Source organism: Mastigoproctus giganteus, chromosome 6, assembly GCF_048544385.1.
Source record: "Mastigoproctus giganteus isolate SK-2022 chromosome 6, ASM4854438v1, whole genome shotgun sequence".
NCBI classification, from domain to species: Eukaryota; Metazoa; Arthropoda; class Arachnida; order Uropygi; family Thelyphonidae; genus Mastigoproctus; species Mastigoproctus giganteus.
Genome location: NC_143580.1, coordinates 54,988,910 through 55,014,066, shown reverse-complemented (window position 1 = coordinate 55,014,066; position 25,157 = coordinate 54,988,910). Strand labels below are relative to the sequence as shown.

General features: G+C 38.4%; 1 protein-coding gene across 1 annotated transcript in view; it reads right to left on the bottom strand.

The window, feature by feature from the left end:
• LOC150084288 (uncharacterized) overlaps positions 1-25,157 on the bottom strand; it is a 153,648-nt gene that overhangs the window by 104,085 nt on the left and 24,406 nt on the right. The window contains exons 3-4 of the mRNA XM_090376173.1: positions 19,071-19,358; positions 16,183-16,506 (exon numbers count right to left, since the gene is read on the bottom strand). Of these exons, the coding sequence (XP_090232299.1) occupies positions 16,183-16,506; positions 19,071-19,358 (612 nt within the window). The remainder of the gene's footprint in view (positions 1-16,182; positions 16,507-19,070; positions 19,359-25,157) is intronic.

Sequence of the window (25,157 nt, the reverse complement as noted above, 5' to 3'; positions counted from 1 at the left end):
TACATTTATATGTGCAGAAGTTTATACAGATGGGTATGAAGAGAGCTGAGTGATTTTGAGATAATTGAAAGGAAAGTGAAAGAGAAATTGAAGCTAAAAATATATAAGGCACCTGGGGCTGTGAAATCTATCTAACTATATCAAAAGAAGTAGTAAAAGAAGTAAGTAAACTTTAAGCCAAAATTATGGAAGCATGCTTGGAATCAGGGATTTAATTGGAGATGTGCAAATGTCTCCCCTATCCATAAAGGGAATTGAAGAAGAGAGTAATCATAGACATGAGTAATTACAGAAAAAAGATGTGAGTAATTGTACACCCATAAGCTTGATTTCATTAGAGAGAAAATAATGGAGTCAATGATCAAAGAAGTAATGCAGATCAACTAGATAGAAGGCAGTCATATGGCAATCACAGCACACGTTTGTTAAAGAAAGATCTTGTCTGAACCATCTGATTAACTACTCTGATGGATTAAGAAACTGGATGCAAAAAGTAATTTTGACATTGTATACTTAGATTTTGGTGAATGGAACAAAGGGCTGCTCTTACGAAGAAAGACTTAAGCTCTGTAAATTGCAGTATCTGGAGACTAAGCACCTGAAGGGGATCTGAATGGTTTGTGCAAGCTCAATGCCGATGGGATTCTTCCTCTTGCCCAGATTAATCGCCTGAGGGGACATAAATTCAAATTGAGGAAAGACAGTTGTAGAATAGATGTGCAAAAATTTGCCTTTAGCCAGCAGGTGGTTGATTGTTGGAACAAACTTCCATCTGCCATTGTGGAAGTTGATAGCTTAAGTAAATTCAAGGTGGAACTGGACAAACATTTGGAATAAATGGATGGATGAAATGGGAAGGTTTTTTTTGTTTTTTTTTGGCTGATGCTGTATAAGCTTGTTTTCTTGCATCGTATGTCTCTACTAATGCTAATTTCTTAGATTTAGCTTGAGGCCAGCTGGTATGTAAAGTTCTAGCCAAACTACTTTCAAAATGTCTTTTATTTAACAAAGTACCTGTAGCATAGAAAAATGCAGAAGCCATCCTACTCACAAAAAAAAAAAAGATGATAAAGTAGATTTAAAAACTACCTACCAATAAGCCTATTGCCAGTTGTCTACAAAGTTTTCACAAAGATATTTTCATGAAGAATAGGCACAATACGTGATGCAGCATAGCCCAAAGAACAAGCAAGTTTCAGAAGCAGCTTCAGTACAATGGATCACATCCAAAAGTGCAGCAAGTTATAGAATAGCACAATGAATACAACCTTCCATTGTATAACCCTCATCAACTATGAAAAAGTATTTGATTCAGTCACAAAACAAGCAATAATCAATGCCCTAATCAACCAAGTTGTAGACAGGGCATACATCAATATATGGAAAGGCAACTGCATCAATACGGGTCTGCAAAGATAAAATTAGATCAACATAGAAAAAGGCATTTGAGAAGGAGACACAATCTCCCCAAAACTGTTTACTGCCAATTTAGAAAAAAGATTTTTGCAAGCTAAATTGGAATAATAAAGGACTAAAGATAAATGGAGGTTACCTGACTCACTTATGATTTCAGATGATATCATCCTCTTTGCCAATTATCCAGAAGAATTGCAATAAAACATTGAAGAACTGCAGCATGAAAGAAAGAAGTTCGGTTTGAAGATGAACCAGTTTATGTTTAACACATTTACCATAAGGCACCTGGGGCTGTGAAATCTATCTAACTATATCAAAAGAAGTAGTAAAAGAAGTAAGTAAACTTTAACACAAAAAAAATCATGGTCAATGGACAACTATAAGAGGTGGAAAGGTATATTTACCTTGGACAAGAAATTTCAACAGATGGAAACACCATGATGGAAATTGAACAGTGCATAAAACTGGGGTGGCAAGAATTTGGAAAGATTTTTTTTTTACGAAATCCCCCCCCCCAAACATGAGTGGTTTTAGAACCTACACTACTTAGTACCATGCATGAGTTGAGGGTTGGGAAGATGAAAGAAGATATTTGTTGACTTTGTTGACTTTAACTTCTGTAGATTGTAATTTTCAGGAAATACATATGAAGGAAGATTGTTCCAGAGAATGGAAACTGAATGAATAAATGAGGAAGAAGAAAAGCTAGTTCTGCATGTTTGAAGCTAGACAGTAAAAGGATGTTGACTGATTGCGACATGTGTTGAACTGCTTTGGAAGAGAAAGTGGGGGAATTATGGAAGCTAATTTAGAAGAACAGTGCCCATGGAAGTATCTATAGAAAAGGCATGCAGCAGAAATAGAACATCTATGAGATAGACCCTGTTAGAGATGAGTCATTAATTAACCTAACTGTCCTCTTCTGAATGGAATCTAAAAGCCTGAGAGAGATTTTGGGGGGCACCGCCCCAGATGTGGGGACAATATTCCATGATAGGGCAGATTTGAGATTTGTATAGAGTGAACAGCTGTTTGGAAAAAAGGTAATGCTAAGAGTGAAAGAGAAAACTCAATCTTTAGATGCAGAGGAAGCAATATTAGTAATGTGCTTATGCCAAGAGGGAATAGAAGTCAGGGTAATTCCCAATAGAGATATGTGATCTTAATTAGAAATCATAGTGTCATCGAAGATAAGCATAGTAGCAGAAGAATCCTTTTTGTGAAATGTAAGACAGAACTGAGTTTTAGGACTGAAATCAACTAAGTTATATTTGCTCCACCGGAAATTATCTGGAGATCAGCATTTAAGGAATTGGTAGCAGATATTCAAGAAGTTGAAGCTGTTTGTGTAGGGCATAGTTTCTCAAACTGAAAGGTGGAATGCAATGTGCTATCATCAGCAAAACTATGGATATGACTTCTGGTCAATGGAAGAAGGTCATTAATATACAAGAGGGAAAGTGTAGGAGAAAGAACTGAAACTTTGGGAAAACTAGCATTAGTGAAGAAGTCAGAAGACAGAGAGTCATCTACCATCACCTGCAGTGAGTGGTCAGAGAGAAAACTAGATACCCAATTACAAAAAAATTGTTGGCAAACCATAAGGTGGAAGCTCGTTTAGAATACCTTTATGCCAAACATGATCAAAAGCATTTGAAATGTCAAGAGCAACTGCTTGAGTTTCACCCAAACTTTTCCACTGAATTTGTTCATAGATAGGTAACATTAGCCAGAATATCGCCAGTGGATCGACACCGATGGAATTCATACTGGCGATCATTGATCAGATTGAAGTTTTATAGATATTTTAAGAGTTGGTGGTTAATTGATTTCTCCATTACTGCAGAAAGAGTTGAAGTAATTGCACTAGGACAATAATTGGATGGGAGGGACTTGTTACCCTTTTTAAGAACTGGCTGGATATGAGCAAATTCCAAGCAGAAAGAAAAGCACCTTTGGAATAAGAAAGTGAAAAAAGGTGGCAAAGAACAGGAGTAAGTTCAGGAGCACAGATTTTGAGAACAAGTGAAGAAATACCTGGAGCTTTCGTAGCATCAAGGTTGATCAAAATCCTTCTGACATCCTTTTTTTTTTAGCATTAGCATTAGTAGAGGCATACAATGCAAGAAAGCAAGCTTATGCAGCATCAGCAAAAAAAAAAAAAAAAACCTCTTCTTTTGACAGAAGACTACAGGAAACATTGAATGGAGTGTACTGAGAATGGTGAGAGGTGGTTTACCAAGATCATCAATACACGATTTGGAAGAAAAATAGGATGCTAACAGGTCAGCTTTATCCTTTGCTGAAGTGGCAATAGAACATTGGTTTTGACAGAGGTAGAAACAGAGATGGGAAAAAGCTGTGTGAATAACTTTGGCAAGAAACTAGAATGCTCGGCTAAGATTTGGACATGAAGCAAGTTTTCAACTCTTAGTCTGTCAAAAATCTAGTTTGGACTGATTAATAACTGCTTTACAATTGTTGCGAGCTTTCGAGTAGGCAGAAAATGAACCTGGAGATTTGGAAACAAGCCAATTACAATATGCAACATTCGTATCTTGAACAGCCTTAGCAAATTTATTGAAAAACCAATATTTAGATAAAAGACAAGATTTTAAGGTGGGATGTGGAATAAAGGATTCCATCCCGACAAGAATAATTTAACTGACACGATCTGAACAAACATTGACATCAGAAAATTTAAAACAATAATCTGACCAAGTAAAAGATGAAAAGAAATCTTGCAGATCATCCCATTTTACATTTTTGTAATGCCAAAGAACATGAGGTTGAAAATGGCCATGAGAGAAAAGCACGATTGGAGAAGAGACCATCACCAAGTTGTGATCTGGGGTGCCTAGAGGACCACTCACCTCAACCGTGTACTTAGAAGGATTGTTTGTGAGAAAAAGATCAAGCATGTTGGCTGTGTGGTTAGGACTGTCTGGTATTCTGGTAGGTAAATGAACAATCTATGCTAGGTCATTAGTAATTGCAAAAGCCTCAGCATCTTGACCAGCTGGATCCGTATGATTAGGAAACGGAAGCCAGCTGGAATTGTGAAAATCGAAGAGTTCCAAGTAATTAGTGGAATTGGGAGAATGATAGTGGCAACAGATAAATCTGCCAGAACATGGTAGAGAGATTTTAAGCCAGAGAAGATTGAAAAAAGGAGATTCCTAATTACTAACTCTCTGACAGGGAATATCAGAATGGACATATGCACAAGGAATCATACAGTGAATAATTTGGACAACTGAGATGAAACAGCGGTTGAATCAACCGATAACTGGGATCCTGTCTGAAAAAGTACATGGGGGTTTGAGAAACTCTAAGTGGAAATGGACATCACTGTGATTAGAACTGAGATGACATATGTTTGTGAAATGAACAAGGAAGTGTTTGGAAGGTTTAGATCTTTTCACAGATAAGTTTGTTCTATTAGTTTGACAATTCACAGTGTATTCAATAGTAAGAAAAGGTGGGTGACATGCAGTATGACGTAATGAAATTTTCAGATATGGCGTAAACCTAGTAAGAATATACCCAGCTCCTTGACATAACATGGCCTCAACAATGCCCCTCAACAATGCCGCTACTCAGACTCCCTCCAATCACTATCTGTCAGAACAGAGGCAATGAGATTATATGCTAGCTGATCAGGAAGCCTCCTAGAGAGTTTCCAATAGGTTCAGTCTAGCTCTAAAATGGTGTTCCTGGGAATACCATTTTAGAGCTGTACCTTTGAAATGTAAGGAGGATTGGATCTTGCCATGATGTCCATCATAACCCCAAAAGACATCAATCATACTGCATTATGGAAGAGGGTTTGCCAGAGCTTTGCTGCTCTGTAGACTAAACATGGGTTCCACCACTTCAAGCTTCCAATAAGCAAAGTGGTGGTATTGCGCTGGTTGATGAGAATCATCTACTACCTAATATTGCCTGATAACACAGAGGGGCAGCATTCTTCTGTGTGGTGTGAGCACCACAGCTCAACTCTTGCTTATGTTGGTTGGCATCTGGGTGGTTACCTACAGTGTGCTAGTGCTGTATTTCAGGACTTACACATGGGGGTTATACCCAGGGTTACTAATAGCCTACCATCATGAAGGTGCAAGCAGAGGATTTGGCTGTCACAAACCAACCAGACTTTGCTGAAATTAAATCCACTTGACTTGAGTGTCACCTGAATATCAGTTCTATCAGCGTTTTAGACTCCCAGGTAGCAAGCACAGCTTGACATATCTGAGAGAATGTCTGCGACAGCCTCAAGGACCAAATTTCAAAGCTTGGATGCCAAAGTTTTACAAAGACTGAGGAGTCACATAGAAAAATATGGAGTGAAGAATTTTGAACATAACCAAAAGTGACAGAAATACATGTCCATGGATTTGTCAACAAACCAAGGTCTGTGACATCATTGAAAGAATAAATGCTTAAAATGGAAATGGGCAGGTTACATAGAAAGAAGAACTGATGATAGATGAATCAAACACATTTTGGAATGGATATCATTTCTAAATGCCCAAGAAAAAGACCAAAGATAAGGTGGATTGATGAAATTGTGAAATTTGCTGGTGTACAATGGCAAGAGAAAGCACAAGACTGCAATTGTTGGAAACTTGTTTGGGAAACCTTCATCCTTCAGTGGATCAACAATGGCTGAAGATGATGATGATACTTAGATTTCAGTAAAACCTTTGACATTGTTCCACATGAAAGAGTGTTTTACAAATTGGAGCAGTGTGGCATTAGAGGCAAGTTACTGCTATCGAAAAAGCAATGACCAAGTGGGAGAAGGCAGAGGATGTTTATTAATGGGCACTGCTCTTCTTTGACTAATGTTATTAGTGGAGTCCCTCAGAATCAGTGCTGGGCTCTTTATTGTTTTCAATATTTATTAATGATATTGATAAAGATATATCAATTTTAATGTCCAAATTTTCAGATGATAAGGTTTGTAGCATGAGTAATGGCAAAAGTTAGGATGTGATGCTTCAAAAAAGACCTAGAAAAAATAGCCAGTTGGGCTGCGAAGTGGCTAACTGAGGTTATTAAGGGAAGGGAAATAAGAGAAGCAGTAATCCAGAAAATGGGTTCCATGTTATTCTGCAATTCCAACTTGCCTGCTCTTTTTAGAGAAACAAAAATGAAAACTTGGGATAATCATACAGCATGATTTGAAGTTTTTTGAAGAGAAGAGTAACAAGATTATTCAGGGACACAAAATGGTACTCTTAGCATAAAAGACATCAGTTCTGCAAACTGCAGTATCTCAAAAATAGGCCCTGTGAAAGGCCTAGTTTAGATTTAAGACCTTAAATGGCTTGAGTAAATTAAATGTGGATGGTAGATATTCTAACTCTTGCACAGATGGCATACATAAGGGAACATCAATTTGAATGGAAAAAGGAGGATTCAGGATAGATGAGTGTTGGAATAAACTTCCATCTGGTGTGTGTGGGGATGGATAATCTAAATAAATTGAAAGAATTGCATAAATTATTTCAGGGGTGTAACAGATGAGGTTGGTAGTGTTTTTTTTTTTTCTCTTTTGGTTGATGCTACATAGCTAATTCCTTGAATCATTTGACACTAATAATAATAATATATCAAAAGTTTTATAAAATTGTAAAAATTTGATCACTGACTGGTTTTCAATTTCATTAATCAAATCTCACTTACTTGTGTGATCAAAATGACAGCTGAATGGTTACTGCACTCAGCATGTTTAAAAATATGCAGATGCCTCTGCAGCCAGGCGGGCAGGAGCAGCAGTGCGTAGCACACGCTTCTTGATTAGACCGTGGTTCGAGCCCGTGACCACCAAATACGGAGGATGCGGAAAGGTCAGGGAATGACCACCGCATATCCCCAGAGCAATATGGCCTTAGTTGCTAATGCTCCTAAAAACCAACTAACAACAACTAAAAATATGCAGAAGCATATCAAAACTTGCTTCTTCCAAACTCTGTTTCCACATATACAGGTAGATAACTCCAAACATTCTTAATACACCTGCTAATTTATAAGCTTAGCCCACTGCTCTTTCATACTAAAAATTATAAAATAAAACTCCAACTTACCTGCTCTTTTGCATTCTTCAGTTCCTATACAAATTAAAATAAGTAAAATACATAAGAATTATTGCCATTTATACTCATAAGTGCTTACAGCTATATATAATATATTATTAATAATCTTTTTCAATTTTTTTCTTTCTTTCTTTCTAATCATGTTATAATTCCCCAAAGGCTATCCAAAATGCTTATCCTTAGTTTCAGTATTTATAACACTCAAGCCAAAGCTTTCAGCAATGAAAGCTCACTACTGAACTCTGGCATTTCTCGTGATTTGTTTGTTGCTGCAGCAGCCAATATTGACTGTGATGCCAGAAGTGTATCAAGTACAACAGGGAAATGAATTATTTTGGGTTAACTGAGAGGAAAGTGGAAGAGAAATCATTGAAGCTACACATAAAAAGAGATTCTGAGGTAGATAGGATCTATCCAATTATATTAAGGGGAGGCAGCAAAAGAGTTAAACTTTTAGCCATAATTATGAGAGCATCCTTGGATTCAGAGGAGGCCCCTATGGAAAAATTGAATAGGTATTTTGCATCTTCATTCATACACGAGGAATTTTTTAGAGAAGGGGATGTGAAAAGTTTATCAAACTAACGAGGAGCTAAATGACTGTGATAACCTGAAAGGAAAGTGGAGAATTTGTTGAGGATGGACAAAAAAACGGCACTTGAGGCAGATGGAATCTATCCAATTATAATAAGAGAGGCAGCGAGGAGATAAGCAAACCCTTAGCCATAATTATGAGAACATTTTTGGATTCAGGGGAGGACCCTATTGACTGGAGAAGTGCAAATATATCTCCAATTCATAAAGCAAGATCAAAAGGCAACATGAGCATTCTGTTAGCTTAGCATCTGTTCCAGAGAAAATAATGGAATCACTGATTATTATTAGTATTATTAAATTTTTATCTGTATCTTATAATTTCAGTACTCACCTCTTAATCCATAAGGTAAAAGATGTGGATTCAAGTAAGGTGAAAAGAATTATTAAAGTTAAAAAATGTCCTAAGGAAAGAAGTGCATGACTCTTTTCCCAGGTTGTCATACATAAATAAGTAGGACTTTAACAATTCTTAATTTTTTTCACCTTGCTTGAATCCACATCTTTTACTTTACAGATGAAAAGGTGAGTACTAAAAATATAAGCTATAGCTAAAAATTTAATGAAGAAATAACGGTACTATAAGTCTTTACTAAAATTAATACAAAACATGGAATCACTGGTTAAAGAAGTAATGCAAGTCCATTTTGACAAGCATGCAATTATACTGCAATCATAGCATGGATTTGTCAAGGGGCGGTCTTGCCTAACCAATCTGATAGGTTACTATGATGCAGTGACCAAGGGACTGGATGCAAAAAATAATTTTAACATCATATACTTAGATTTCGGGAAGGCTTTTGATACAGTTGAACATAAAGACTGTTGTACAAACTGGAGAAATGTGGCATTAAGGGCAATTTATTGCTAGGGATAAAGGATGGTTAAGTGGAAGAAGACAGAGAGTAGTTATCAATGGGAACTCTTTGTGGACTAATGTTATTAGTGGAGTTCCCCAGGATTCAGTGCTGGGCCCATTGTTGTTTTCAATGAGACAGATGAAGGTATATCAGGCTTAATGATATCTAAGTTTGCAGATGATACAAAGACTGGCAGAGTGGTTAACAACAGTCATTGGGGCGAGCTACTGCAACAAGATATAGGAAAATTGGGTCGATGGGCTGAGAAATGGCATTTGAAGTTTAACATTGACAAATGCAAGGTACTACATATGGGTAGCAGTTGCTCTAGAGTAACTTATCAACTATGTGGTACTACATTCAGGGTAGTGGAAAATGAAAAAGAGGGGTATGTGTGCAGCCAGACATGAAATTCTCTGAGCAGTGCAGACAGACATGAAATTCTCTGAGCAGTGCAGACATGCTGCCAGGACAGTTCATGGAGTTTTGTCAATGATATACAGAAACTTTCCTAGCAGGGATAAGGAGGTGATTATCCCTTTGTACAAGGCCATGGTTAGGACACATCTTGAGTACAGCATACAGGTCTCCACATGAGGCTTCACTTTAGGAAGGATGTAGATCTGCTGGAATGGGTGCAGAGTAGGGCAAGCAGACTGGCAAAGGGAACAAAAGGGTGCTCTTACCTAGAAAGGCTTCAGATTTTCAAATTGCGGCATCTCGAGACTAGGCACCTGCAAGGAGATCTGATTGAGGTATCTAAAGTCTTGAATGGATTGAGCAAGCTGTATGTTAATGGCATTCTTCCATTTGTTGAGACTCCACACGAGGAGGCATAAATTCAAGTTGAAGGATGGTTGCAGGATAGACGTGTGGAAGTTTGCTTTCAGCCAGAGGGTGGCTGATTGTTGGAACAGGCGGCCACCTGTTGTTGTCGTGGAAGTGGATGGGTTGAATAAATTCTTGGAGGGTACAGATGGGTGAACTGCATAGTTTTTTTTTTTTTTTTCCTAGCTGATTCTACCTAAGCTTGCTTTCTTGCATTATTTGCCATTAATACTACTACTATTACTAATATGAGGAACATTCCTGGATTCAGGAAGCTTCTTATATATTGTAGATGTGTAATATGTCTCTCCTTTACAAAGGGGGATAAAACGGTGAAGTGAGAAATTACGTACCTGTAAGCCTGACCTCTCTTCCAAAGAAAAAATAATGGAGTCAGTAGTTGAAAAGAATTGCTGAATTGTATTAACAGGACTAGTAGTATACAGAAATCACAAGGATCTATTAATGAGAGATCTTGTCTGGCCAATCTGATTAACTATTCTGATGGAGTAACATTGGAACTGGATGAAAAAAATAATTCTGACCTCATATACTTAGATTTCAATAGAGCTTTTGAAACTATTCTACATGAAAGATTGCTGTACAAATTAAAGCAGTGGGGTCTCTCAAGGTTCACTGCTGAGCATTTTACTGTTTTCATTATTTATTAACAATATTCATGAAAGCATATCAAGCTTATTGTCTATGTTTTCAGATGATACAAAGGTTGGCAGGGTGGTTAATATCACCCTGCCAACCTTTATCATTAGATAAGAATCAAGGTGCTACTGCAGTGAACCTAGAAATATTAGGTAAATCAGCTGAAAAGTGACAATTGTGAAAAATTGCAAGGTATTTTATAGGGACAGCAGTAACCTCAGAATAACATATCAATTAGATGGTACCACACTCAAGGTAGTGGAGAAAGAAAGAGATCTAAGGATAATCATGCAGTCCAACATGAAGTTTGCTGCAGCACCCACATGCCGCTAGGCCAGCTCACTGGGTTTTTTCAATGATATACAGGAATTCTGACTGTATGGACAAGGAAGTGATTATCCCATTGTATAAAGGGAGGTTGAAAGGGTTCTAGCCTCCCATAGAAGGAATGCTGGGAAAGTTGTGTAAACCCATTTATTTTTCAACATAGTTCCCCCCCCCCTTAAGTCAATATACTTTGACTTTCTGACATGATCCAATAGCTTTTGTAACACACTCAAATAAAATTCAGAAGATTTTGACTCAAACCAAAGTTGACTGCATTTTCGGTAGTGCATTTTCAAATTCTTGATAATGCCTTGGTCCATTGGCTGCCACAGTTAAGACGAATTATTCAGAAGGAAGAAAACAAGCTTCACACTTCTAAGTTTCGAAATTACCGATTGAAGGTGGGGAGGGCAGTTGTCAACAATCAACGTGATTTTTATGTTTTCTTTTTTCATCTTTCTATCGAAATTTAAAATCCACTGCACAAAAATTTTGCTTGTTATTCAAGGTTTTTTGTTGTAGTCCAACTCTAACAACTTTATAAACATCAGGGTTATTTACTTTTGCCTATTACCAAAAGCTTCAGTTATTCATTACCAGCCATATTTGCAACCAAAAGTGTAATTCTTTCCTTACTATTTTTACCTCCCCCGATGGTATTCTCCACCTTGTCGCGGTGGGGGGGCTTGCATGTCCCAATGACCCGGAGAGCTAAGTCGGCGGTAGCTTATGTACTGGTAGGGCCTCCCAAGCCGGACAGGTCAAAGGGTAGGGGCCAGACTAAGAGAGATACCCCGGCCCTCCTGGTTGGGGGTTGCTGCAACAGGCTAGCTCCTCGTTCAGTGTAAAAAATACACAAATGCCAAACGACAAAAGTAAAAATGAAGAAATAACTTGTAGGCTAAGGAAACCCATTGTAAATGGAAACACTCCTCTTGATGATGAGTGTTTTTACCACCTAAACATATATCACCTTTACAAGTCAGTGTCTTGTTCGGGAAACATTTAAAAAATAGACGTTCCATCAACATTGAATATGTCTTTGGACTTGTAGTCCTCCATAATTTTTTCAAAACTGTTTCTTTCCAATGAGTACAGTCTTCGATTGCAACTCCACGTTTGGCTTATGCAGCATCAGCCAAAAAAAAAAAAAAAAAACCCACTTCCACTTCACCCCTCTGTTCGTTCAAAATACCTGTCCAGCTGAGCCTTAAATTTATTTAGGCTATCAACCTCCACTACAAGGGATGGAAGTCTGTTCCACCAACCAACCACCCACTGGCTAAAGGCAAATTTCTGCACGTCTATCCTACATCTGTCTTTCCTCAATTTGAATTTATGCCCTCTCAGGTGATTATTCTGAGCTAGAGGAAGAATCCCATCAGCATTGAGCATACTCAAACCATTCAAGGCTTTATACACCTCTATCAGATCACCTCGCTGGTGCCTAGTCTCCAGACACTGTAATTTGCAAAACTTAAGCCTTTCTTCGTAAGAGCACCCCTTTGTTCCATTCACTAATCTTGTTGCCCTTCTCTGTACTCGTTCCAGCAGCTCTACATCCTTCTTGAAATGAGGCCTCCAGACCTGTATACAGTACTCTAGGTGTGGCCTGACCATTGCCTTATACAAGGGAATAATCACCTCCTTATCCCTGCTGGAAAAATTTCTGTATATCATTGACAATACTCCATGAGCTACTCTTGCAGCCCATCTGCACTGCTCAGAGAACTTCATATCTGCCTGCACAACCACCCCCAAGTCCCTTTCATTCTCTACCACTGTCAGTGTAGTACCACAGAGTTGATACGTTGCTCTGGGGTTGCTGTTTCCCATGTGTAGTACTTTACATTTGTCAATGTTAAACTTCATTTGCCACCTCTCAGCCCATCTGCTCAACCTTTCCAGATCCTGTTGCAGCAGCATAGTGTCAGTAGTGTCCTTGACAACCCTGCCAACCTTTGTATCGTCTGCAAACTTGGACATTAAGCTTGATATACCATCATCAATATCATTTATAAATATAGAAAACAATAATGGACCCAACACTGAGCCCTGAGGGACTCCACTAATAACATTAGTCCACGATGAGCAGTGTCTATTGATTACCACTCTCTGTCTTCTCCCACTCAACCACCCCTTTATCCATAGCAGCAATTTGCCTCCAATGTCACACTGCTCCAATTTGTGTAGCAGTCTTCCATGTGCAACAGTATCAAAAGCCTTTCTAAGATCCAAGTATATAATATCAAAGCTATTCCCTGCATCCAGTTCTTTTGTGACTGCATCATAGTATCCAATCAAATTGGTCAGGCAAGACTTCCCCTTAACAAAACCATGCTGTGTCCGAGCTATAACTGAAGTCTTGTGTAAATGATCCTGCAGTGCTTCTTTATCCAGTGCCTCCATTAATTTTCCTGGAACAGAAGTTAAGCTCACAGGTCTATAATTACTTGTGTCAGCCTTTGATCCTCCTTTGTGAATTGGGGTCACATTTGAGGTCACAACTTTGTGAATTTGGGTCACAACTTTTTCGAGCAAGCCAGGACACTCTTTAAATTTGTCCAGCCAACCAGAACTGGCTTGGAATGTTTGTGCCCCAGAAAAAGATATGTACTCCATTGCCTTTTCTTTTATAAATAGCACTGATATCAGCATGTTTTGGTCTCGAATCAGCTTCATCCACTTAAAAACTGCTTCATCTACATCTTCCCAAAGGCATAATTTCGCACACTTCCAACTGGGTCCCATTTCTTAAACAGTTTGGAATCGAAACAGGGTTTTTCAGAATGGTTGACACACTACTGGCAGGGACATCAAATTTCAAAGCAATTTCCTTTTTTTAACACCACAATCTACACTATTAAGCATTTCTACTTTTTCCCACTACACTCAAGGATTTCATCTTAGACACTGTAAGGTTACTTGCATAGCAGTTAAAACAAAGCTGAAATTAGGGACCACTTGTAGCTACCGTGTAAACAGAGAGAGATGGAATTTAGTGAAAGTGTGGATGACTCATTTCTTCGAAACCACAAATGAATTTCCGAGATAAAGGAAAATCACTCTCTTCTAATTCTCTAATAGGATGCTTACAGTAGAAAATAGGTTGACCAGAGCCAATGCCCACATCAGGAATATGCCTTAATCTTTGCCAATGGTCGTGGAGAGCTGACCAGCAGGACTTCTCGGCATAGTAGTGTATAAGTTGTATAGGTTTTACTTATTTTTAGCCACTGTTGACCCACTGCTCAGCAAAGGTCTCTCTCCCAAACTTCCACCTTTTTCTATCCCACACTGTGGTTGGCCAGTTTCCTCCTACAAGGTTTTACAGGCACTATTAAATAGTAAAATGTTTCAGCTCTTAATTTGTGGAATTAAAGCCTTTAGCTATTAAAAGCTAAAGGGATTAATGCTTAATCCTTTTAGCTCTTAATTCGTGCTTTCTACAGCATCAGTTTTATTACCAATTTTAGACACACACACCAACCGTTTATGCCTGGTTGAATAATGAAATAAAATAAAATAAAATGATGGAAAAGACTGTAAAATAATATTTACAAAAAACTTTTAATCATTTACAAAAAACTAAACTATAACAAAAGTAAAATAAGTAAATAAGTTAAAATGCATTAAAATATAAATATAAAAGCGATAAAAAGACGATAAAAAACACTAGAGCTTTCGGAGGTGTCTTCCTCCTTCCTCAGTAATAGTGAGACTTAAATGACACATCCTTAAATACCAGGTTCACGGCACACGTGGATGACCAGGCGCATACTCAGCATTCCTTTCACTTGTGCCGGAACCGGAAGTAGGCTGGACACGTGGAAAATTAAAACGTTTGTCTCTTGTCAAAACCACCGCCTCAAAAAGGGGGTGAAGCCTAACTCCCCTGTCTCTGTTTATACTATTGTTACCAGAGGATCCAATCCACAGACTTTCCAGCCACTTGCGGTCCCAGAATCTGTGCGCCCGGTCAAGGATGACAGCGTTGTCGGGGGAGATCTGGTGTTGTATTTCCCAATAGTGCTCGGCAATGGCGGATTTATTGAGCTCTGCGGTCCGTATCGCTCGTGAATGTTCTCCCAGACGGTCCTTGAGACGCCGTCCTGTCTCCCCCACGTAACATTCCCCACAATCCGGGCATGTGATCTCATACACGACCCCACTACTAGAATCCCTAGTAATGGGGTCTTTGACCTGTGACACTACTGTGTGCAACCTCCGGCCCGGAAGCTGCACACAGCGTGTCTGAAAGTCGCGAAGCATCCTCGCAATGCGATCTGACAGGCCCGGATAGTAGGGAACATACACTGTGGTAAGCGGTACAGGCGGAACTACCCGATTGGGCTCTTCCTCTCTGTTGTATTCATCAATGACCCTCTGGGGGTAACCGCACCTCATAAGATCCGTCGTGATTTGCCTAATTTCCTTCTCCCCCTCCTCAGGGGTACTGCAATGCGTTCTCACCCTACCCAAAAGTGCTCTGGCCACACTATTCTTATGTTGGACAGTCTGTGCCGTCCTATAATGTGTGTACTGGCCCCTACACATTGGTTTCCTATAAACCTTAGTTCTAAGTCTGGGGCCTTCCCTATATACCATTATGTCCAGAAATGGGAGGGTACCATCTATTTCTACCTCCGAGGTAAATTTTATGAAGGGGGAGAAACCATTGAGAAACGAGACCACATCTTCCTCTCTCCCCTTCCTTACAATAGTAAACGTGTCATCAACATATCGTTTCCACTTACGCATAGGGAACTCCAATCTTGCGAAAACCCTATTCTCAAATTCCTCCATAGCCAGATTTGCAACAATGGCGCTGATTGGAGAACCCGTGGCTGTACCGTGAACCTGTTTATACATCACTCCTTGGAAAACCAAGGTTGTACTAGAAAGACATAATTCAACAGCACCACATATATCTTCTATGTTTAGGTGGGATCTAGCACTTAAAGTATTATCATTTTGTAAAGCCAACCTTACACATTCTACCCCATGTGCTATGGGGATACAAGTAAATAATGATATAACATCTAATGACATCATCATCTCGTCCTCCCCTATTTCTTGACTCCTTACAAAGTTCACAAATTCCGCACTGTCTCCAATGACCAACGTGGACCGCCCCACAACTGGGGAAATCAGCTGCGCCAGATATTTAGATAAAGCATACGTAGGGCTACCAATGAAGGAAACTATGGACCGTAATGGAACATTCTCCTTGTGTGTCTTAGGTAACCCATAAAATCTGGGCAGTCGACACCCTGTTGCATGCATGGACCAATACTTGTCCTTTGGAATCTTTTCCATCTTTAGCCAGGAAAGTAGCATCTTATTTACACGCTGTTCTAAGCTAGCCAAGGGGTTTCTGTGAACAATCTTATAAGTACAATTATCACCTAATAAGTCTAACGCTTTCTTGTGGTAATCTTCTTTGTTTAATACCACAGTTGATCTGCCTTTATCTGCTGGTAGGATTATAATATCTTCGTCCCGTTTAAGTTCTTCTAGTGCTTTCTTCTGTTTCGGAGTAAGATTTGGAGCAATCGTTTTTGCTTGGCCCAGGATGACGACAGCTTTAACACGAATTTGATTAGCAATATGTTCAGGTAACTTGCTAATTGCCCTCTCAATACCCATAGATGTTTCGGTAATTGGAGGTTTAGGGGGTAGCAATGCAAACTTAGGTCCAAGAGCCAATAGTCTCTCTTGTTCTTGAGTTAACGATTTGTCACTTAAATTCTGAATAAAGTTGGAATGGTCGCTACCCCTAAATACAGTGGACTGCTCCTCTAATAATGTGTGAAACTTCCTAATATGTCTCTGTTTATAAGAATAGGTAATCCTATTCGTCCTCTCCAGAACTAACCTCTTCACACCTATCAGGTGTAGGGGGGACAATCTACACGTGGGGGAGACAGGACGGCGTCTCAAGGACCGTCTGGGAGAACATTCACGAGCGATACGGACCGCAGAGCTCAATAAATCCGCCATTGCCGAGCACTATTGGGAAAAACAACACCAGATCTCCCCCGACAACGCTGTCATCCTTGACCGGGCGCACAGATTCTGGGACCGCAAGTGGCTGGAAAGTCTGTGGATTGGATCCTCTGGTAACAATAGTATAAACAGAGACAGGGGAGTTAGGCTTCACCCCCTTTTTGAGGCGGTGGTTTTGACAAGAGACAAACGTTTTAATTTTCCACGTGTCCAGCCTACTTCCAGTTCCGGCACAAGTGAAAGGAATGCTGAGTATGCGCCTGGTCATCCACGTGTGCCGTGAACCTGGTATTTAAGGATGTGTCATTTAAGTCTCACTATTACTGAGGAAGGAGGAAGACACCTCCGAAAGCTCTAGTGTTTTTTATCGTCTTTTTATCGCTTTTATATTTATATTTTAATGCATTTTAACTTATTTACTTATTTTACTTTTGTTATAGTTTAGTTTTTTGTAAATGATTAAAAGTTTTTTGTAAATATTATTTTACAGTCTTTTCTATCATTTTATTTTATTTTATTTCATTATTCAACCAGGCATAAACGGTTGGTGTGTGTGTCTAAAATTGGTAGTATGAATAATCCCAACCTCAGAGGCCTTATTGCAGATATCAGTTTTATTGCTTAATGGCCAGAGGTGCGAACAATGCATACCCAGGTCTCTCAAAATCAGTTCGTTATATGGAAATTTTCTTCATTATACACAAACTATTGTCAATGTAATGACCAAGGGGAAATCAAAAAAGTTCGCTACCTAGAAAATTTTGCTATATGGAAGTTCATTAAAGAGAGGTCTGACCGTATATAAATGAAAAAATAATACAAAGCCACTGACACCACTACTGTTCAGAGAGAAACTGAGCAGATAATTGACATTCTTCTATTAAACATGCATGCATTTCTGGACCCAAGTGAAGTCCTAGCAAATTGGAGATGTGAAATTATCTCTCCAGTTTACAAAGATTATGGTAAAGGTGAAATAGGTAATTACAGACTTCTCAGTTCAGTTATTTTGGCAGGAAAAATTATGGAATCCATGATTAAAGATTTACTGCAGAATTTGGACAGAATGGAATTATACCAGAAATACAGCATGGGTTTGATAAAGGGAGATCATGTCTATCCCTTCTGAAAATCTGTCATGAGGGTGTTATGAAAGAACTGGATGCAAGAATAAGTTTGACATTATACATTTAGACTTAAGGAAGGTTTTTGATGCTGTTCCACAGAACACCTTTTTTTTTCTATAAATTGGAACAGTGTCACCAGAATAAAAAAGGAGCAGTTCTAGGTAGGGACTAAAGAGGCCATAGTTCCCCATCTGCAATGCAAATAAAGCACAGTTTTTTACTACTACATGGTGATTAAAACTTAATGCTAAAGCTAAAAGCTAAATGCTAAAGCTGAAGGCTAAAGCAGTTCCCCAGAACTGCTTTAGCTTTCCCCTTTAGAAAAACCTGGGATCACCCCATCCAGTACTGAATCCCACTCAAGACCCTGTTGGGTCTTCAGCTGGGATCAATACTGGATCTTTTGTTGTTTCTGATATTTGTTAATAATGTTGATGAATGCATATGATGTCAACATTTGTTGAAGATACAAAGGTTGGGACAATGATAAACAATATTGCTTTCATGTACTTCTGCACAGTTTAATATGCAAGAGAGCATGAAAATTGTCTCAAGTAATATAAATCCAAAGTGCAATAAAACTACTGAAAAAAGTTTATAACTGGAATAAACACAAAGTTTGCAGAGGTGAGTAAAAAGTTTTAAAAAATTTTATCTTAATGCTAAAAATATAACAATTTTTGCATGCCATATAAAAAAAAAAAACTGAATAAAATTAGTAAATAGTATTTTTTTATATAAAATTTTAACAGTATTTTAGTGTTTCTGATAGAAATTTTGTTACAACATAATTTTGTGCGCAATTACACTTGCATTTTTAAGATGCAAGTGTAACCCCTGGCACCACCATGCTGTGACGGGACTAATTGTATGTCTATCATTGCTGCAATTAAAGATTGCAGCAATGATAGACATACAGCAATGATAGACTGCAATTCTATTCTATTCTAAAGATCTGTTTTATGGTCTATCAACTACATGGCTAGGTATAGCTGACAGACCATGAAACAAAATTGTCATCAAATAAAATATACTTTTTTTATAGTACAAACTATTTATGAGTGGCTACAAGCCTCTGTACTTTCCTATGCATGGTGGTGCATATACCATTGATTTGCCATCACTGACCTAAACAGACAGAAGATACTTACCAACTGCCAAGATTTCAGAAAGTGATTGCTCAAAATTTGAAAGAATTTCATCTAGAATTTGGACACTCTTTTTATTTTGAGTACATTCACCAAATAACATAGCAAAATTTTTGGCTTGTGTCTTCAAATCATCGAAAACAGATCTAATGCCATTTTCTCGAGTGCAGTAAGACATGCCTCCAAGTTCACCAGTTATACCTTGAGGACTATAGTACATGCGTAATAACTTGCTTAATTTAAGCTCATTCACACTGTCCAATGTGGCTATTTGAGAACCAAGCAAAAGGCCTAAAAAAAAAAAATTGTAATTACATAAATGATTATACACTTAATTTTAAAATAAAACATTTGAAATAACAAACAAACCCAGAAAAAGTGTTAATATCTTCTGAAGATCTACACAAAATGTAGCCTTAATATGAAATTATTTAAGTGCTGCTAACTTAAACAATTTTGGAATATTATTAACATAAATATGATAAGCTTTATTATAAACTAACACAGAACATATAAAATATGTTCTGTTAGTTTATAATAAAGAGAGGCAATGTTTGAGAGGCAACCAGAGGGAGTAATACTCTTGATCTGATTATCAACAGTGATTAATCATGCATTACGAATTTGCAGATAAAGGAACCACTGGGTGATAGTGATCACAGTATACTGATGTGGGATTTACTTCAAGATGTAACTACCATCAACAGTAAAGGGAAGGGCTATTGGTTTCGTAAAGGTGAACAGTGGTCTCAGACAATTTTTAAATTCTATACAGGGGGATCAACTGTAGATGTTACCAATGGTGAATTCTAAATGAGAAGCCTCCAGGGACTTAATCTTGGAAGCTACTAGGCTAACTAAGAAATACTGTTCAAAGTTCAAGTTAGGCCTAAATGGATGTCAGATGAATTAATGGGGACCGTGGCAGAGAAGAAAAATGCATGGGATGCATATAAATTATCATGTGACACAGAAGCCTATGGCAGATATAACCTAGTCTGTAATCAAGTCAAAAAGGAGGTTAGGCAGGCGAAGGCAGATTACGAGAAATATTTGGAAAGGGATGCAAAGGAAAACAGCAAAGAGTTCTTTAATTCTTGCACTGCTTCTACTGGAACATGCAATAGCCTGAAAATCAAGGTCAGACAAGGGGAAGTCTTATCTGACCAATTTGATTGGATACTATGATGTGGTCACAAAGGAACTGGATGCAAAGAATAATTATGATATCATATACTTGGATTTCAGGAAAGCTTTTGATATGGCATTTAGGGCAAGTTGCTGCAATGGATAAAGGGGCGGTTTGTTGTTTGTTATTTGGTTTTTAGGAGCATTAGCAACTAAGGCCATATTGCTCCGGGATATGCGGTGGTCATTCCCTGACCTTCCCACATCCTCCATACTTGGTGGTCATGGGCTCGAACCCCGGTCTAATCAAGAAGCGTGTGCTACGCACTCCTGCCCATCTGGCTACGGAGGCGCCGGATAAAGGGGTGGGTGAGTGGGAGACAACAGAGAGTGGCAATCAATGGATATTGCTCTTCTTGGACTAATGTTATTGGTGTAGTTCCCTGATTTCAGTGCTGGGCCCATTGTTGTTTTATGTATTCATCAATGATATTAATGAGGGTATATCAGGCTTAATGTCTAAGTTTGCAGATGTTACAAAGGTTGGCAAGGTTGTTAATGACAGTGAAGACAGCATGTTACTGCAACTGGATCTAGATAAGTTGGGCATATGGGCTGAGAAGTTGCAATTGAAATTTAACATTGACAAATGCAAAGTACTGCATGGATAGCAGTAACCCAAGAGAAATGTACTAACTGTGTGGTACTACACTCAGGGAAGTGGAGAATGAAAAAGACTTGGGGGTAATTGTGCAGATGGATATGAAGTTCGCTGAGCGGTGCAGATGGGCTGCCAGAGCAGGTTATGGAGTTTTGTCAATGATATATAGGAATCCTGCTAGCAGGGACAAGGAGGTGATTATCGCATTGTACAAGGCAATGGTCAGGCCACACCTTGAATATTGTGTACAGGTCTGGAGGCCTCATTTTAGGAAGGATGTAGAGTTTCCAGAACAAGTACAAAGGAGGACAAGAATGAGGTGTTCTTACCAAGATAGGCTTAAGTTCTGCAAATTGTAGCATCTGGAGACTAGGCACATGTGAGGTGATCTGATTGAGGTGTATAAGGCCTCCAATGGGTTGAACAAGCTCAATGCTGATGGGATTCTTCCTCTTGCTCAGATTAAGAACCTGAGGGGGTGTAGATTCAAACTGAGGAAAGACAGTTGTAGAATAGATGTGCAGAAATTTGCCTTTAACCAGTGGGTAGTTGATTGCTGGAACAGACTTCCATCTCTTGTTGTGGAAATTGATAGCTTAAATTAATTTAAGGCTGAACTGGACAACATTTTGGAGTGAATAGATGAGTGAAATGGGAGAACTTTTTTTTGGCTGATGCTGCATAAGCTTGCTTTCTTGCATCGTATGCCTCTGCTAATGCTAATATTACATTTTCACTCATAACTCATCCCTTAAAAGTCTACTAATGAAAGTAATCGCAATCTAATATCAAGATTTTTCTGTGATTAAAGGAGGTTATGCTGTGAACTTTGTATTTTGTTTCAGAACTTAAGTAACAAACTATTTTTATTTTCAGTGTTTTTGGAACAAAAGTTTTGTTTTCAGCAACATTACTAAATTCAAAGCTCTGAGGATCTCTACTTATTTCATCTTTTAAGTCTATATATATATATATATATATATATATATATACAGCCCTTTCCCATATCTCTCAAATAAAACTACAATTGGGCTTTGTTTTTATTTTATTAAGGCAAAACATGCACTACAGAGCACTCATTTACAGTACATGTATAAAGAAGAAAATCAGTTATAACAGTAACAAAAATAATAATATTAATATATTAGGAACTTAGTGGGATAAAAAAAATGGAAATCCTGATTTGGATTAGACTATGTCATTTGTTTTTACCAAGAGAAGCTGCAAAGACAACTCAAAGAAATTAAGATGGGAGGTCCATCATGCTCTCAGTAGCCCACCTCAATGCCAGAGCTTGCACTTGCACATCAGGCAACACAGCGGCAACCCCCAAGGCAGAATGCACTGGTTGCACGGGAGATAGCCATTGTTGGTGACTCTATTGTCAAATGGGAAATATATTATGCAAAAAGGATCAGTGGAATAGGACCAGGGTAAGTCTACCACAGAGAAAAGTTGATGACATCGTTCAGCAGATATCATCTTTTAATGGCAAAAAAGGTAATACTCTTGTACATGCTGGCACTAACAATATTAAGAGTAGGAGATCCAAGGATTTACTTAACAACTACACAGCAATTACATTGTGGGAATCCTATAGTGTCAAAACTTTATTAGATATGTTGGACAGAAAACTTGTGAAGTCGAGACCCGCTAATTAGTGGGTCTCAACTACACAAGTCTGTCCTACAGAGCAATGTTGAGAAAAAGTTGGGAGTTAGGATGATTAAATTTGAGAGTGTCTGCAATTCTACAGACATGATAGAAGGGAATATATGTTGAAAGCCTTGTCAATCAATATGGCCCTGGACAGATGTGCAAGGCGCATGGGGTAGAATTTTTCTCAGTGCAGTCTGTGCTTGTTAATAGGAGAGAATGCTTTTACAGGGTTGGGATGCACTTAAATAGAAAGGGTGCAAGAATATTTGCTGATGGCATCGAGGCAGTCTTAAGCGGATTGGAAAACTGCATGGGGGATATATAGACTAATAGATTCACAATAACTGCGGCAGAAGTGAAAGTAATTCTTGCATTGCTTCTATTGGAACATGCAATAGCCTGAAAAGCAAGGTACCAGGAAGTTCAAGGCTTGCTGTGGATCACCATGAAATAAGGAAATACATGGATTGTATCAGGTCAGGTAACTAAGAGTAACAACAGGTTCATTGCCCCAGAGGCTCATATCTGGTGACTATGAGCTTGGCAAAGCCAGGATCCTGAGTTGAATATCATCATTCTTCTCTTTCTTGCTTCCTTGGTGATTACCTTCTAATTCTGACATGTATGCCTGCATACCTACTGTCTCTCTCTCTCTCTCTCTCTCTCTCTCTCAGGGTAACACGGGATTTTTTTTTTTTTTTTTTTTTGGCTGGTGCAGCATAAGCCTCAGGCTTCCTTGCACCTTATAGCTAATATAATAATAACAATAATGTACACTAATGCCAGAGGCACAGTAAATAAATCTGATGAATTGGAAGTGCTGGTCAGGTCAGGTCATCAAATGAAGACAATGTCAGGATATCAGAGATGCAGTGTCACTCTGATATAAGGGATGCAGAATTTGAATATATGGGGAGTACAATGTACAGAAAGGACAGACAGGGCAGGAGAGGAGAGGTTATGCTCTTAGTTAAGAGGCACATAAAATCTAAGGCAGTTGACATGGGTAGCCAGTGCAATGCTGAGTCAGTTTGGTGTGACATAAGCACTGGGAAAGCAAAAATGTGGGTAGGACTGTGTTGTAGGTCTAATGATTATAATGAGTACAACAAACAGCTATATATAGAGAAACAGAGCACAGTGGGCCAGTAAATCAGAATATCTTATAATGGGGGACTTTAACTTTCCATATATTGACTGGAATTTGTGGGTTGGTCTCTCAAACACATTAGCAAAACTTTTTTGGTTTTACAGGATGACTATTTTCTACAGCAGCAGCAGCAGCAGCATGTTACAAAGGAAACAAGAGAGAGTAATACTCTGGATATGATTAGCAGCAGTGATTCTTCATGCATTAAGAATCTGCAGATAAAAGAACCACTAGGCAGTGATCACAGTGTACTAATGTGGAATTTAATTAAAGACATAACTAATGTCAAGGGTAAAGGGAAAGGCTTTTGCTTTCATAAGGGTGATGATAGTGGTCTCAGACAGTTTTTAAATTCTGTGCAGTAGAACCAAGTGATGATGTTACCAACAGCAAATTCTAAATGGGAGTATTCAGGGAAGTAATCAAATATGCTACTAGGGTTTTCATATCAATGAAGAAATACTGTTCAAAGCTTACATCTAAATCAATGTCAGATGAACTATTGAGACACTTGGCACAGAACAAAAATGCATGAGATGCATATAAACTATTAGGTGATACAGAAGCATATGGTAGACATAAACTAGTCTGCAATCAAGTCACAAAGGAGGTTAGGCATGCCAAGGCATATTAAGAGAAGTCTCTGGCAAAGAATATCAAGAAAAGAAGCAAAGACTTCTTTACTTACAGTAAATAACAGTAGAAGGAAGGAACTGAATCGCATTGGTCTAATTGATGTCATTGACATCAATTAGACCAAATGACAGGCTGAATAGGTATTTTGCATCTACATTCATGCACGAGGAATTCTTCAGGAAGATGTATGCCAGACGTTTATCAACCTCTAACATTGTTCTAAATGGTTTTGTGATAACTGAGAGGAAAGTGGAAGAAAAATTGCTGAAGTTAAACAAAAAAAAGGCACCTGACATGGATAGAATCTATCCAATTATATTAAGAAAGGCAGCAAAGGAGATAAGAAAACTCTTAGCCATAATTATGAAAGCATCTTTAGATTCAGTGGGAGAACCGTGTGGACTGGAGATGTGCAAATGTATCCCCAATTCAAAAAGGGGGATCAAAGAGTGACATAAGTAATTACAGACCTGTTAGCTTAACTTCTGTTCCAGGGAAAATAATGGAATAACTGGTTACAGAAGCAATGCAGAACCATCTAGACAGGAGGCAGTTATACTTCAGTCACAGTGTAGGTTTGTTAAGGGGAGATCTTGTCTGACCAATTTGATTATATAATATAATGCAGTGACTGGATGTAAAAAATAATTCTGGTATCATATACTGGGATTTCAGGAAAGCTTTTGATACTGTTGCACATAAAAGACTGCTGTACAAATTGTAGCAGTGTAGCATTAAGGGTAAGTTACTGATATGCATAACAGGATGGTTTGAGTGGTAGAAGACAGACAGTGGTTATCAGTGGACACTGTTCTTCTTGGACTGTTATTAGTGGAGTTACACAAATTTTGTTGCT